We start from the raw sequence: 16,626 nt of genomic DNA on the forward strand, positions 1-16,626 counted from the left end.
CAACCAATAAAACTGAGAACGATGCTAATCTCTGTGGGGAGAAAAAGCAAGACAACAGCAGGGCTCTTGATCTTTAAAGCTAAACTCAACAATTCGACTGAGGGCTCATCTCTCCTTTCAGTAGAAGAACTAAGCACAACCACCCTCACTAAGCTCAACATCATGTGTTAAAACCATGACTGCTCTGTGAGAAATATGTTGCCATGACTGGCAACATCAAAACAACCAGCAACCTCACCCGTAGTACCTTTTATCTAAAGATTATAATTAATGTTGAATACTAAAGAATAAACCAGTGGTTTCATAGATACCACTGATTCATTTGTGCAACTTACTTGGGGCTCTCTCAGTCATGCCAAAACATCACTGCAAGCAAAGGCATAAAGTCACATGGCAAGTGACAGTAATTTGTTTGTCAGTATCAGTTCAACCACCAAGTTCAAGAAAACCACATATTTAAACATTGGATTGTGAAAGTGATTTGATTTTTAAGCTCTGAAAGCTATTGGTATCTACTCTTGCAGTCAAAAGAAAGAGTCTCTCAGAGGGAGACTGCAAGAATAGCAAGAGGATCTCTTGAACAACAAGCTTAAGAGCCTCCAAAGCATCAGTCTATCTAAAAGAAAAAAAAACAACACAACGCTTGCATCTCATTTAATAAGAACTCCAACTTTTCTGAAAATAAACTTGAAAAATGGGTAACGAAGCCCAAATCTGTGCAACAAAGTATCCTCCATATGTCTAGATAATAATATTCCCAAAATAATCAAGCCTTAGGCAGAGCATTTATATCATGTACATTCTTAAACTACATAAAAAGTGCTACAGCATCTCAGGGAATAATTACTTGTTGCTGGTGTAGAGAACAGCCAACTGATGTACTACATTCACCACCACTTCGTAACATCGGGTAACAAAGCAAGACAGCTCCTGAAATACAAGAAGATAAAAAGCACATACATATATAGCCTCTTCTTCTGCATAACATCATTACTTCCAAAATACAGAACATAAATCTCTAAACTTGCAGCCTAAGTTGCAAATACAACCCTAATCCAAGTCAGTGGACAGACCTATGACAGGATGGGAAACATTATCCTAGTAATTAAGAGGTCTGAAAAAGGATTTGGGTTTAAGTCAAGAGGTTACTGTACAAAGCTCCCAGTACATCTTGAAATATTAAAGTACCAATGTGCACTTTTAGACAGAGAAGAGATTATTAAAGAAAACACCTGCATCTAGCTTGTTTTCACAAGCTGAGACTGATACTGAAATACCATATTCGATGCTCAAGGGCCACATTTAAAAAGCTTACTTGGTCTTTGAGAAGGCATGGGAAAGAGTCACCCCTCAGGAGCTCAATGTGCTTTAAATATCTCTCGCCGTTAATTTTTCAATAGTTCAATTGATTAGAAACACTGAGAAGAGACTTAAAGTGTCCAGGTACCTTTGCAGAGAATATTCAAATATTCCTAAAAGCAAAGGCTGTGCTTTTTCCCACTAGATTCAAGAGTCACACTCTGGGAGCTGGTGACAGACAAGTTCAAATTAGAAACTAACAAAGAGGAGGGGCCCGTGCTTACTATAATAGTAATCAGCCATAGAATGCTATCTTCAAAGAAAAATAAATAAATAAATAAATAAATAAAAGAATACTGCCTTTGAGAGGCATGCTCAAGCAAAGCAAAACTTGAGCTCAATTATATCGTAAAAGATGACTGAAAAGAGCTCAACTCTGACCATAAAAAATTCTGAATTTCTTTAATGGATTTTAACAAGGTACTCCTTGAGAAATAGGGTAAATTAATCTGAGTTTCCCTTAACCACAAATAGTACTTGCTTATTAATTCATCCTATAATCCAATCAGGGAGAAGCCTGCACGGGATGAATCTGGCCAGTCAGCACACAGATGGCTCCCAAGCAAGACAACCCACACAGGCTAGCAGCCAGCCTGCTGTTCTTGCCAGAAGACAGGCTAACAGCTGAATTCTGTCTTTCTCTCCATCAAAAATAGATCTTATTTGGGTTTCTACCTTCTATTAGTCACCAGTTTCCATAAAACACGAAAGTGTCTTTACTTCTTACGCTTGTATTGCTCTATCAAATGCAGCTGAAACCAGCCAGCAGACTCCAGAAAAGCACATTAACAGACAATTGAGATCACGTTTCCTTGGGAGGGTGCACCAGCTGCCTCTTTAAAATTTCCAGGCAATGGTCCAATTTAATAGCATTTTATCAGCTACCTAATACAGACAATTGTCAGTTTGTCAAGGTTCTTCAAATACAATCTTCTGCAAGATCAACACTACCTAGTAGTGTTTCATAGCACCGATTTGATAATTTAAATGTTTTTACATAGCAAATTTTAGTTAATTAAGTTGTAAAGAAAGGTATATTGATGTGCAGAGAATATTTAACTCCAAACTGTCAGTAAACCAGAAGGTAGGTGTTAGCTCTGTGGAAACATTTCATCTCTTTTATAGTCTTCGGTTATGCTTTTACATTGCCCTCAGGAAAAAGTTTGTAACATTGACCTTAACAGCATTTTGCAGTCAATGGGCAAATATCAGTTACTGCTGAGTGGGTTCAGAACAACACAACAGCTGAAAAAGACCGGAAAAAAGTTTTCCTCATAGCTTTATCCAAACCAACACAGTCAGTATGGTAACCTTCCCTTTGGGACAATGTCCTGTGTCTGCCTGTTTTCTCATGTTCAATATTCAACAAGCTATGGTAGGACATAGACAAAGTGGGATCACAAGTAAGACTGCTGTATTTATGTAACATTTCCACTATAAACACACTTAATGGGATATAACCCATAAGCGTATCTTGTACTACAAGGAACTTTGTATTTCACTTACGCTGAAGATATCTAGGCTGCCAAGTACTTTGCCCTCAGCTTTTATCTCAGAAAATCCTAACAGGGAGGAAAAAAAAAAGTCTACAAAAAAAAAACCCCACAATGTACAGTAGCCGCATCTCAGAACCACCAACAGATCTCACAAACATCACCTCAGTAAGGAACAGTTTGAAAAAAGGAACTGACCATGTTAATAAGGCAAAAAGGATGAAAAAGATAGGATGTCTTTTGTTGTTTTTGTTTTTCCCTAACAACTAACTGCACTTGGGCACAGGAAGAGAGGTTGAGAAGCAACTTTGTATGGCATTCAACTTATTAATGACTCAGTAAATAAGCACTGCCATGATAGAGAAAGAAAAAAAAATCTTAATTCATTTAAGCATTCTAAGAGTTTCCTTACCTTCTCCACTTTAACATATTCTTCATTACAAGAAATATTGAATAAAAATACATTTATGGAATAAAGGTCACTTAAGCTATAATAAAGAAAAAGAAATTCCAGAGTAACTGAAATCTAAGACCACAAGAAGTCACCAGAAGAAGCACAGACCTTGTTTTCATGCAAAGTATACTCATAGCAACCAAACTACATCCAAAATGAATGTTCTTTCCTGAAAGCTTGAGTGTGACACAAACAATTTTTCTTCCCCAGATACATACTTTAATTTCACCTCCCAACAGCTACATAACAGTTTATGAACCATTAATTCATGTCCAGCTTTCAATGAAAGCTTGCTAATCAAAACTGTAAGAATAGAAATCCTTGACCTTACTATCAAATGGAACAACCCCATATACTTACCCCACACTTCCTGAAACTTGGTTAAGAAATTCTAATTTCCTTGGACAAAGATCACACAAATCATAACCTACCCTCTCACGAGTCCTCCAAAGTTTTAGACTAGTGTAAACAAAAAAAGCCAAATATGAGTAGATGATCAAACCAAGTTAAACAGCAGTGTTCTAAGTGAACTGTGGTAGCAACAGATGGGCAAGTAAAACAATGACAGTATCAAATGACTGCAGTGCCTTTCAGCAAGATGCAAGCGGGATACTGAAGACATCTCAATCCACTTCGCAAACAAAATTAATGTTATAATTGATGTCAAAAATCCTGATACTCTACCTGCAAGAAGGAAACAAATCTTCCCATCTGTATCTGACAATCTCCTTCCACCATGCTGGAATCTGTGGCTTCAAAGACAAAGAACTGTCACTAATTTAAAAAGGCTGCATTAGAGCTATTCATTACACCCTGGAGCTCTCCTTCCAAATCAGTTATGTTTGTCATACAAACTCAGTGTACACCTTCAAGCCTACCGGTGGAACTTTAAAAGCTTTTAATTTTCCTTCCTAAAGCAGAATTATTTTTAACTTCCTTTCCCAATAGAATTAATTTGCTTTTAAGTTATGCATAAAGCAGGAAAAAAGTTTCCATCACCTGTAAGAAAATAATTACAAAACTGAATTCCTTAAAGGATATACCTTACATAACTGTATATCAAAGTTTCCATTAAAAGAAGTTTGTAAAAGCAAGCTATTTACATTGCAAAGAATGTGTGCTGGTATAGTTATTAGCTGAAAGAATATATTACATCTCAAATCAACAGAAAACCTGTGTAGCATATAACTTCATCAATAAATTGATTTTTTTTTCCTATATTCTATCCAGCACAAAACAACTGGCTCTCACCTTATGTCCAAAGCATGACATGTGTGACAAAGTACACTAATCAGATACTATGAGAAGCAGAAATCATATCACCACATCGAATTCTTCTGGACAGCTGGAATAGTTGTAGTACTACCTGACAGTCTTTTTAAAGAGATGATAGTTTAATGTTCTAGATTTGAGATTTTTCTATTGGGCAACTACGGAAAAAATAGCTTACAATTACAAGTTCATCCACAAAAAACAAAAAACAAAACAAAACAAAGAAAACCCATAACAACAACCAAGTAGTGTTAAAGAAAAGCAGCCTCCTGTTTAGAGAGGTGATCTTTCAACCTGTACAAGGAAACTTCTAAATATATCTAGTTTAAAGTTTCTGGTCTTCGTAAAAATATTCCTTTAGAACAGTGACCAAAATCTAAACGAGCCTCTATAATTCCATTTAGATACTGCATCCTTCCCCTTTATGCTTTCTATGCAACCTTTCCTCTCTTGAAATTAGCAGATGATCCAAAAGGCAACCAACTAGCTGAAGTTCCTACAGTAATCCTAGTCACTTAGAGGATAAAATGAAAAAAATGTTTCCTGCTATATAGAGAAGGCAAGAGCCACACGGTATTTCTCTGTTCCATCCAATTTCAGCCATCCTTGAGGCAGCAGCTTTACTAGCCGTTTTAAGTAAGCAAGGCAGTTGTTACCAAAGCATATGCTACAAGGTGGGATCTGGGAGTAGAGAACTTTATTCCTGTACTCCCACCCAACCCACAGAATGTCGACCTCTCAGTTTCTTCCATTCTCAAGCATTCCTTGTAGAACACTCAAGTAGGAACAAACTGCTGCTGTACTATGCTAATCTGGCACAGTATGACTTTTCTCATGCTAGAGATGTGAAGAAGTTTTGAGGGACCCCCTACTATCGTTTTGACAGCAGAGCACTTTCTTTTCAGATATTAGAAGGCACGGTGTTCTTTTTGACATTCCTTAACTGAACCACAACAGGTATCTTATGCTGCACTTACAACAATCTCTAACAGTTGCTGTTTCCAAGATTCCACCTTCCCCAATACTGCTGTCACAATCAAGGCTCTTAAGAAGCTTCAAAAAGAGCTGTTTTACAGGGCTACACTGAATGGGGCATGCCTTCCTTTGTCTCACATTCATGAAACAGAAAGCAAAAGTCAGGCGGCACTCCTATCTCAGAAATGCACTTGAGTCCTTGGAACAAGGATGTGTGCTCACTCTCTAACATAGAAGCTTAAGACCTTTGGATGAGTTACCAGTTAAATTCTATGACAAAATGCAAGGTTTGGCAACTGAAATGTCTTTCAAACACTTTTGTCCCTGGATTATGTCATCATTTAAGTAACAGAATGAGCAATTCTCTTCACTCGAAGCACAGATGACGACCTTAGCAAGATCGGGATTCCTCCTGAAACAACCATGATCCCAAGAGTAGACTTGGTCAAAGGTATTATTAAGTTTCATTTACTACAGACAGGTTGCAAATTCATTGTTTTACTACAACCAACAACAACTCCTGCAAAAAACAGTCCCAACAGGAAGTAAATTGGTTGAGGATAATGTGTTTCCAAGTGGAACACAGGTATTCAATCCCATACTTAGAAAAAACAGCTGCTACAGTGTATAAACTCAGCTTTCTGTACACCTAAACACTAATCTCATTAAGGTGTTTACTGAAAAAAGTCACGAATTTCAAAAGCACTGCTTTTATACACTTCATGCATTCTCCCATTATCTTCACTTAAAGGTCATCTGCCAGAAAAATGTCAAGTCCATACTCCGTACTTCTCATGTACGTCATGCTGCAACAAAACTTCCCATTAACATGACAACATTTACTGCAGATAATCAGGCTTCATTTATAAAGTCTTGATGCCAGCTCTATTACCACAAAGTCCATTATTTTGTATTTATCATTTAACAATACAGTGAAAGCATGCAGCTGGAATATAAAAACAGACTTCCCACAGCATTTAATACAATTGGAAGCAACAAAGTAAACTACAAACTTCTCCAGTAAAGGGAGCTACTTACCTCCTTCTCCATAAAACAAGAGGCCATTATAAAATTTCGTTTCTGCCTATCAACAGAAACATAAATTTGTCTTTTAATAAATAAGTGATCATGCTACAAAAATTATTTAGACAGTATATCATTATATCTTATTCATTGCAAAATAATAAATCTTTATCAGTTCGTCAATCTTTCATGCACATAATTAAAGCTGAACTTACCTCATATTTTAATTTCTTGATTTCACAACAAAGGGCAGCATACACAGTTATTACTTTGTTTAGAACCTAGACTCAGGAAAAAAAAAAAAGCAGATTACTATCACAGAACTACAGCAAATAAAAATCCTACAGAGCATTTTTCATGTTTAAAATGGATGAGATGGATCAGTTTTAGATGACACAACTTCCCCCCCCCCCCCTTCTTTTAATCATAAAGCAATTACCTTGTTTTCCGTCTTTATGAGCTCCAGTAGAGAGGACTGCTCATAAGGCAAAAGCTAGAATTGATTAAAACAAACAAAAGCTTTAGAAAACACTTGTCAAAACCACATTTAAGCAATTAAGCAAGTAGTGTAACTTTTTTACAGTTTAATCTCAAGTAAGGTCAGTAAAAAGAGCCAGTTATGGCACATTACCAACAACCTGTGCTGCAGGAAACCTTCCCTTTGCACATTCATGCATTAAGGGAAAGAACTAGCTACACTATATAGGATTTATATCAATTTACTCATAAAACTTGAAATGTAAAAACACAGTCATTACGGTGCACACAGAAAAATAACAACTCCGGAAATCTAAGAGAAATTAGGAATTCCAAATGCAGGAAACAGGAAGCATTGTGCTTATTTACATGCAGGCACTTGAGATTTTGTACTGAAGTCAGTTTCATTGCTGACATATAGTTCACATATGCTCAGCACTATAGAGGCCCCACATGTAATCTGAATAGATGGAGGACTGAGACTACATCTTCTGCACATACAAGTTCCATATGGTAACAACACTGAAAAGTATTTCTCACTTTTATGAAATGTGATGATGAAAAAAACTCATGTTCTACAGAGGACAGAAAACTTATGACCAAGGAATAAAACACTTCTGGAAGACGAAAAATTAAAACTCTATTTGATAGGCTTCTCAAACACAAAAGTCAACATTTTAGAAGCGCAAAGGCAAGAAGCTTTCACTTATCAGGTTTGAAAGGAAGAAGGAATGAGGAAAATAACAGTTTCAATGTGTATTAAATATAAGCAGACCTTTAAAGCAATAGGGTCAAGACTGAAGTCCCAAACATCTCCAACAGAGTCATCCAGAGCATCTTCAATTCTCTTCAGCTGAGACGCGTACTCCTCAAGAAATTTTCCATAATTCTTCAACTGCACTTCAGCATGGATTTCTGAGAATTCATAACATTGATAGTTACATAAAATACTCAGTAAACTCCAATATCCCAAAGTTCATGAACGTTTTAATCTGTTGCTATTTAGCTAGTAGTACTGCATTCCAAGTTTTGGTGCAGCATTTCCTTCTTGAAACAACTGCATCTTTGTAACACGAAGTTCTTATTTGTTGAAAACCAATCATCCAACTCAGCATCCATTTCAAATAAACCCCAAATATGAAAGAATAACAAACATTTAAGAGGCTTATTAAAAAATATTTTTGACGTGTACATTTATTTTCAAACTAAGATCTGAACAAACTTAACTACCACACCAAGTTGCAGAGCAAAGAACTGAGTGATCACATTGCAGCATGGCAGATGATTTTACCCATCAGCAAAGCCAGGCCATAGACAATGATATGAGACAGTTGAGGCACTGGGTGTTATCATTTTGGTCTGAGTAGAACTTGTATGGGAAGCAATCTGTCTTCTGCTCTCCCCCTATTACCTCTTAGTAAGTCATCTGGGTATTAAACTGGAAGCTGATGGTTTTCAATCAATCCCACCATATTGCAACTCACTACTTTCCAGCAGAATTTTTCTTCTGCTTAGCACCCGAACATAGAAATGCACAGCTGTTCTGTCACTGATAGTTCCAAGTAGGTTCTTACGCTCAAAAGGAAATACTCAGCTGGTCAAATACCAAGATCAGTAAGAATTAGTATAGGAAGTCTAAAGACAACTGATCCAGAGAAGTTTCATTCACTCTATCCTGAATTTTCTTCTTCCTACACTAACGCACATACACAAAAAAGAATTACATAATCACTGACTGAGCTGCACAATCTGAACTATGGAAAGAGTGATCACAGCTCAGGACTTCCATGCTTCATAAGGAACTACAATCCTTTCTCATCTGATGACTGAAGCGTCCCCTCCTTGACTTCACTGAACATCTAATAGCTTACAATCTTTTGCTTTTTGTTGAAAATAGCATTGCCTTTAAAATAAATAAACCAAAGAACCTAAGTTAGTTGGATAACTGAATTTTGTCAAAACACAATGACAACTCTGCAGACAGCAATCTTTTTAGCTTACGTAGCAGTATATATGCCCTTTTTGTGTTTTAGCAAGTAGGTTGTGACAAAAGCTAAAAAATCTTTTTATTTTGCAGGTTCACCTCCTACACATCTAAACTGTCTGTAACTGAGACAAATGGTAGCTGATGACTACTCTTCAGTAAACCAGTTTTGCTGAATCAATTATCCTACAGACATATTTTGGAGAAAGAGAAAATGTGCCTGCAGAAGTGCCCTAGCCAAATAAGGGGAGGAATGAACGAAGGCAAATGAAGAGTCAAAGAAGAGAGGGACTACACACTGGGGAGTTGAGACTGAGGAGAAATGGAACAAATTCTCCTCAACTAATGCAAAGCTCCTACTTTGAAACCAGCAGCAATTCAAATGCAAAGCCTGTCCAAGATGCACTGTGAGCTATATCACACTAAGTTCCACATTAGCGCCGTTGGGTTCTGCCTGTCTTGATGGTTCACAGACACCACCAAATGAAGAAGACTGAATTTCATGCAAACAGATAAGCAGCAAGTGAACAAAACACTCTCTATCAGCAGTATGCCCTTCAGACACCGATTTGCAGCCCTTGTGTTGTATCATCATATTTTTCTATTCCATCAATTCACCTCGCCTTCCAAATCCCTTCCAGCACATCTTCTAGAAGCCCTGATGCACTGAAGCACTAGAACTCCGATAAATGCAGAGCCCTGCAGAACAGAGCTTAACCTGCCATCCCAGCAGCTGCAGTACTTTACTGTTAGAAGATGCTGTAGAGCATGGAAATTTAAATTCTCGAAGCATGCTGTGGTATCCCCTCCTGTTCCTTCTCTCTTCACACAAAAGGCAAAGCTAAGAGCAGAAAAAATATTGAAAGAGGTATTGGGACTGTATAGGAAGAACTGTAAAAAACAAGTCATACAAGAGTAAGAAACAGGCACTGCTGCTCAAATCAATTCCCTCGACTAAATAGGCAACATATTCAAAAAAATCTCACAGCAGCAACACTCCTCTAAAAACCCACAAACCATCATCTTTCCAGCAGCCAAAAGATGCACTTAAACCATGCTGTAGCTCAACAGAGGTGATATCAGGTATTGACAAAACTAAATGTTGCCAGACATTGATGTGCCACCTCATACTGATTCTATACAAAAAATAAAAGGCAGGTGTGAATAATTTATCATCTTTTCTCTAAAGCAGACATGAGAGTGAAAGCTATTAGTGAACCAGATACAGGTAGGCTTGAATTGATTAAAATGGCTTCAAGCTGGAGGGAGATTTCTAGCATGCATAACTTTTTTTTTCATAAAGAAACTGGATTACATGCAAAAGGAAAAGAAATCACATATTATCTTTTTCTTCCAAGCCACAGACCTGCTTCACAAGGCATATCTGTTTACAATGAAGTTTGATTTAGTTTCTCCTCAGGTGATAAAATGAAAGCTTTACAACTGGAACAGCATGAGGATATACTTAGCAGCACAAAATCTCCAACTTCATCTAATCTTCTTCCATAAAGTCAGCATTGTCAATACTCAGGCCATCCATTGCCACAGCAGGATTTGCAGGTGCAACGTCAATAAATACCTGGGACAAAAAAGTAAACTGGACTTCTACAGCATCCTATTTCCTCAGTTAAGAACACGGTGATTTCTAAAAGTTTGTGATACAAGTATAGAGTGAAAACTGACAAAGCAAAGCAACACTTTCTTTCCAAATAACTTTTTTTTTTTCCTGCTTTTCCTTGAAAGTTGTATACTGTACTGTGAACTTTGCCACTGTTCACAGTCAAGATGGTGGTAACAGAATTGTTGAGTCAGAAGGGCTCTTCAAAGGCTATCTGGCCCAAATCCCCTGCAATGAACAGGGACATCTACAGCTAGAACAGGGTGCTCAGAGCTCCTCAAGCCTGACCTTGGGTGAAACCAGGGATGGGGCATCCACCATGTCTCTGGGCAACCTGTGCCAGCGCTTCAGTGCCCTTACTGTAAAGAACTTTTTCCATATAACCAGTTTCTAGCTTGAAAACATTTCCCCTTGTCCTGTCACAACAGACCCTGGTAAATAGTCTGTCACCTTCTTTTTCACAGCTTCTCTTTTGATACTGAGAGGATGTTGGGTGATGTAACATGGCTGCGTGTAATGCCATGATCAAGTCCCACAGAGAACTGATATTCTGAGCAAAAACCATACTTCGCATTCCATGGCTCGAGAGCTGCCAAATACCTCAGCTCAGGAAAGCTTCAGTTTCTACCAAAAAGACAGAATAATGAATAGGCTATTATTAATGAAACCATCCTAAGGTAATGCTGTATTTGAAACAGCTGGTCCACAAGTAACACATTTTCACAGCAACACCTAGTGTCATTAATTTCACAGAATCATAGAATGGCCAGAGTTGGAAGGGACCTCAAGAATCATCAAGCTCCAATCCTCCTGCCACATGCAGGGCCACCAACCTCCACATTCAATACTAGACCAGGCTGCCCAGGACCCTATCCAACCTGGCCTTGAACACCTCCAGGGATGCGGCATCCACAACCTCTCTGGGCAGCCTGTTCCAGTACCTCACCAGTTATCAACCCTTTCAAAGAGTTGACTCCCCTCCTGTTTGTAGGCTCCCTGCAGGTACTGAAAGGCTCCAATGAGGTCACCCTACAGCCTTCCATTCTCCAGGCTGAACAAGCCCAGCTCCCTCAGCCTGTCTTCATAGGGAAGGTGCCCCAGTCCCCTGATCATCTTTGTGGCTCTCCTCTGGACCCTCTCCAACAGCTCCCTGTCTTTCTTGTACTAGGGGCTCCAGGCCTGGACACAGTACTCCAGATGGGGCCTCACAAGAGCAGAGTAGAGGGGGACAATCACCACTGGCCACCCCTCTTCTGATGGAGCCCAGGATACCATGTGTTTTCTGAGCTGCAAGGGCACACTGCTGGCTCATGTTAAGCTTTTCATCCATTAGGACCCCCAGGTCCTTCTCTGCAGGGCTGCTCTCAAGGACCGCTCCTTCCAGTCTGTATGGATGCCTGGGATTCCTCCGGCCCAAGTGCAAAACCTTGCATTTTGCTGTGTTGAACCTCGTTAGGTTCACCTGGGCCCATCTTTCAAGCCTGTTGAGGTCCCTCTGAATGGATCCCTTCCTTCCACAATTTGGCACAGTTTAACATACAGCATGTATCTCAGTGTGACTGCCATACACCTCTATTTAGGAAGTAGGTCAGCTACCTCCACAGGCTGAGAACACATGGATTTGGATGGGGCACACGCACCCATCTGACAGTGCTCAGCACCACGAGGTCTCACGTATCTATTTTCTAAAGATGAAAGAGAACACCCAGCTCCATGCCAAACAGCCTTTATCGGCAGAAAGCACATACAACGCACTGATCTCAGCAGGCTGCCTCAGCCTGCTCGGGGGATGCTGCACACATGCGTGGGCCCCCAGGGGTGACCGGGAGAAGCCGAAGACAGCGGTCCCCGCCGCGCTGGGGGCACGAGCAAAGCTCGCAGCAGCCCCCCCCCAATACAAACGCCCCCCGACAGCCACTGAGGCGAGCACGGAGCAGGGCCCGCCCTGAACGCGGCGAGCAGAGGGCAGGAACCGGGATGGGGACCGGCCCCGCTCAGCTCCCACGGCTGCTTCCTCCTCTTCCTCACTGCCCGCCTCTCGCGATAGGGGCTGGCGGGGGTCTCCTCAGCCCGCAGCCCCATTCTGTCCTCAGGCACACGCGCCCGCCCTGCCCCAGCCCGGCCCTCCCGCCTCCCGCGCGCTCACTCTGCGAGCCGTCGTCGAGGCGGTCGAACTCCCACTCCGGGGACAGGGTCTCCAGCGCCATAGCAGCGCCGCGCCCGCCTCCCCTGACTCAGGCGCACGGGACTTCCTGCCCCGCTCCGCGCCGCACTCTGGGAAATGGAGGCGGAGGAGCGGGGGGGAAGCCGGGACTCCGGGAGGAGGCGGGGTGGTGGAGGGAGGGGGAGGCCGGCGTCAGCCCCGCCGTCACCTCGCTCCCATGCGGGACGCTGGTAATGTCAGTTAGAGGACAAAAGAAGTAAAAGCGCTTAGCGTGACAGGGGAAGTGCCACTGGGGCCGATTGCGGTGCCCACAGCGATGACTTTACCTCAGCACAGTAACTACTGTGCTATCAGCAGAAACGGAAATGGCTCTGAAGAACGATGTGGGAGCATCAGCAGTTTCATGGGGCTGAGAGCAACAGAAATAGCAGCTCCACGGAGAGATGGATCAGTAATTGCAGATCGTCCATTAAAGCTAGCTCTGTAATGCAGCCAGTCTGAAAATAGCACTGCTGCACTTGTTTTCTGGAGACAAGCAATCCATCCTTTGCCAAATCGATTAATTTTAGAGGGAACTAGGATCTGGCTGGTGTGCTTGCTCTTATCGGTGAGTTTTTAGCTCATTACAGCACATTTCAAGAGACCAACTGTTGGAAATATCCAAATAATTAATCAGGATGGTATCTCTGATAAAGCAGATTTTATTTGCAATTGCAATGGCAGGCCTCCTGCAAGCAGGAGAACACACAGAAAACAGCCTTACATCTCTTATGTCCTCAACACTTATCTCTTTCTCCCCTGGTTCCTCACTGGCTGGTTCACTTCAGGTTCACAATCTTCCTGACGCTCAACTAAACACACAGATACTGGCTAAACATAATTTTTTGCTTGCTAAGCATATATCGCTAATTAGTTAACTTCTCACATTTGCTCATTCAACACTCGGTCATTGTTTCTGGACATCAGCTCGTCCTTGCATAGAGATAAGCTTGGAAGGAGGACGGGGGAGTATCCTGATGCCTGCCTGTTGCATCCCAACCTACCCACAGAGCAAGGCAATCCAGCCTTGTGTGGAGGCCCTGCCTTCTTTCATGTTTGTTAAGTCTGTTTTTCTTTTGCTGAGGGTCTCTTATCCAAACAGAATAGCCCTACAACATGCTTTTTAGTCCATAATATTATACCTATACATTTAAATGGAACATTTAGAGACTATTGCAGTTTTGCAAGCAAGAATTAATCACATAATTCAGCAACTGTATTTCTAAAGTATGTTACTAACATATATGCTATTCCTACTTTTTTCACATCAGCTATTTCTAAGGACAAGTTACAAAATACAATTACATTGTGCACTACTTCTTCAGATCAGTTCCCCCTTTTTAATATCTATTGCAGAAACAACGTTCCATTCCTACACAGCCTAGATCTGGGAAAGAAGAGATCAAAACCAATTTTTTGAGAAATCATATGAAAAACGTTCAGAGTATCTTCTTTTTTAACTTTTTTTTTTTCTTTTTTTTTCCCCAGTTCTGATTAATATTGCAAATGACACAAGTTGGGGGGAAGCATTGATCTGCCTGAGATTAGGAAGGCCCTACAGAGGGATCAGGGCAGGCTGGATCAATGGGCTGAGGCCAATTGCATGGGCTTCAATAGGACTAAGTGCTGGGTCCTGCACTTCAGTCACAACAGCCCCATGCATAGCTACAGGCTTGGGGCAGAGTGGCTGGAAAAGCTGAGTAAAGGAGAAAGATCTGGGCGTGTGAGGAGTCTGAAAACAAGCATTAATGGGGAGCAGCTGAGGGAACTGAGGTTTTTCAGTCTTGAGAACAAGAGGCTCAGGGGAGACCTTATCTTTCTCTACAGTGACCTGAAAGGAAATTGTGGTGAGGAGGGATTTGGCCTCATCTCCCAGGTAACACCAACAGAACTAGAGAGAATGGCCTACAGTTTCACCAGGGAAGGCTCAGGTTGAGTATTATGAAGATTTTCTTCTTAGAAAGAGCGGTGCTGCAGTGGCACGGGCTGCTGAGGGAGGTGGTAAAGTCACCGTCCCTGGAGGTGTTCCAGAACCGTGTGGATGTGGCACTGAGGGACGTGGTCATTGGGCACGGGGGGGGGTAGGTTGGCAGTAGGACTAGATGATCTTAGAGGCTTTTCCAACCTTTGTGATTCTATGATTCTATGATCAGAGCCCAAGGACACCTGCTCTACTCACAGTCTACTGTGTGAGCTTGAGCTGTTGAAATGGGGCTTTTAATTCCCTAGTAATGTAATTGTGCAGGATGTTGGCAGCTGGCAGTGCATGCATGTACCTCTGGGGACATAAGTGTCACACGAAATGAAATCACAATTTATATTTGACTACAAAGATCACATTCTGTCTACAGTAATATAGATTCAGCTTTTACTGAACTCAGTAGAGCAGGCATACATATATTCAAAGGCAAGGTATGTCCTTTAGTTTTGGTAAGCAGAACAGTAGAAAAATTTTGCTACAATCATCTAGTTTTTGTGGAAACAAAATACTGTTTCTTCCTGTGGAAAACTGCACACAAATGGCTTATCAACTACTTTAAAAGTTTTTGTTTTTTTTTTGTTTGGTTTGGTTTGCTTTGGTTTGGTTTTGGTTTTGTTTTCTGACTCAGAAAAGAGGTATCCTTGTACCACCTTCAGGATATAGCTGAAGAGCTGGCAGTTGGTAGGACCCTCTTTTTCCACAGCTGAAGTGAATACAGAAGGAGTAAAATACTGCCAGGCTGGTTGTTGCAAGGCTGTGAGATCACCAGCACTAAGCAGCTGGTTTGTTTCTGCAGTGGCCATGCTGCACCAGGATAACCATACCATAAGTCATTGCAAGACTTATTTTGATTATGGGAAAAGTAAAGTATTTAAGAATGAAAATTGTAGAACTAATGCATTTCTTAGAAAGAAGCAGGAGCCCTAATTACCTGAAAATCTCACAGAATCAAACAAGTATATCAGTTAAATTTTATGATGGCGTTTATGATGCGGTTAGTTAAAAGACTAATTGTTTTTCTTGTGCCTCGCTAGGTGGCAGTGTTTGTTGCCAACACTGAGGTCAAGCCCAGCTGCTGCTATAATTTTATTTCTTCTTACTTGGATTTTGGCTCTGATTGATAAATTTACTGTACTCGGTTCTCATTGAATGGCTTTATGCTGTTTGCAGAAGTGGAAGCATTGACAGATTTTATAAGTATCTTTTCTGAAAGTCAGGCAACACTTAGGATTTTCATGTGTGCTAGGAAGTTTTTATTTATTACCGGCTTATAAGAAGTTGCTAAGATTGCTCAAGTATCTGCCAACGTCTTTAGAAATTACAGCAGTCAGAAAAATCTTTAGACTTTGTTTAGCACGGATATTCTTGGAAATCTGAATATTATTTCAAGAGGTTGAGAATTGATTCATTTCTTTTGAACAGACCGAAGTGATAAAGAAGGTAAAATTTCTTATTGGACTTTCCTATGCATTGAGTCTCATGTAAATCTGTACTAGTTGAAATCATTCATTATACTGAGCACTATAAAGGATTGGAGGGAGATTAAAGACCAAAATACAGGATAACTAACTTGGTACTGACTGTTTTATTTATGCAGTGGCTAGTTGTCTATAAATTGGTAAAACAGCATAGACTTGACTGTGTGAGGTACTGAACTTTTTTTTCCTTTGAAACACAGAATCACAGAGCCATCCAAGTTGGAAGGGACCCATGAGGATCATCAAGTCCAACTCCTGGCTCCACCAATACAGTAATGTGGCATTTTTCACAGAATTTTTATGACATTT

The 16,626-nt window shown here is 40.6% G+C and overlaps 1 protein-coding gene across 3 annotated transcripts in view; it reads right to left on the minus strand.

Annotated features, from left to right (window-relative positions):
* Nucleotides 1–12,938, minus strand: part of WASHC4 (WASH complex subunit 4) — a 40,357-nt gene extending 27,419 nt beyond the window's left edge. For all 3 annotated transcript variants that reach the window (XM_085227801.1, XM_085227809.1, XM_085227792.1), the window contains exons 1-7: nucleotides 12,802–12,938; nucleotides 7,829–7,968; nucleotides 7,016–7,069; nucleotides 6,792–6,857; nucleotides 6,592–6,637; nucleotides 3,991–4,058; nucleotides 848–930 (exon numbers count right to left, since the gene is read on the minus strand). In XM_085227801.1, coding sequence (XP_085083927.1) covers nucleotides 848–930; nucleotides 3,991–4,058; nucleotides 6,592–6,637; nucleotides 6,792–6,857; nucleotides 7,016–7,069; nucleotides 7,829–7,968; nucleotides 12,802–12,862 — 518 coding nt within the window. In that variant the 5' untranslated portion in view covers nucleotides 12,863–12,938. The remainder of the gene's footprint in view (nucleotides 1–847; nucleotides 931–3,990; nucleotides 4,059–6,591; nucleotides 6,638–6,791; nucleotides 6,858–7,015; nucleotides 7,070–7,828; nucleotides 7,969–12,801) is intronic.
* Between the last annotated feature and the right edge of the window lie 3,688 nt (nucleotides 12,939–16,626).

The sequence above is a fragment of the Meleagris gallopavo genome, chromosome 1, assembly GCF_905368555.1.
Source record: "Meleagris gallopavo chromosome 1, MGAL_WU_HG_1.1, whole genome shotgun sequence".
NCBI classification, from domain to species: domain Eukaryota; kingdom Metazoa; phylum Chordata; class Aves; order Galliformes; family Phasianidae; genus Meleagris; species Meleagris gallopavo.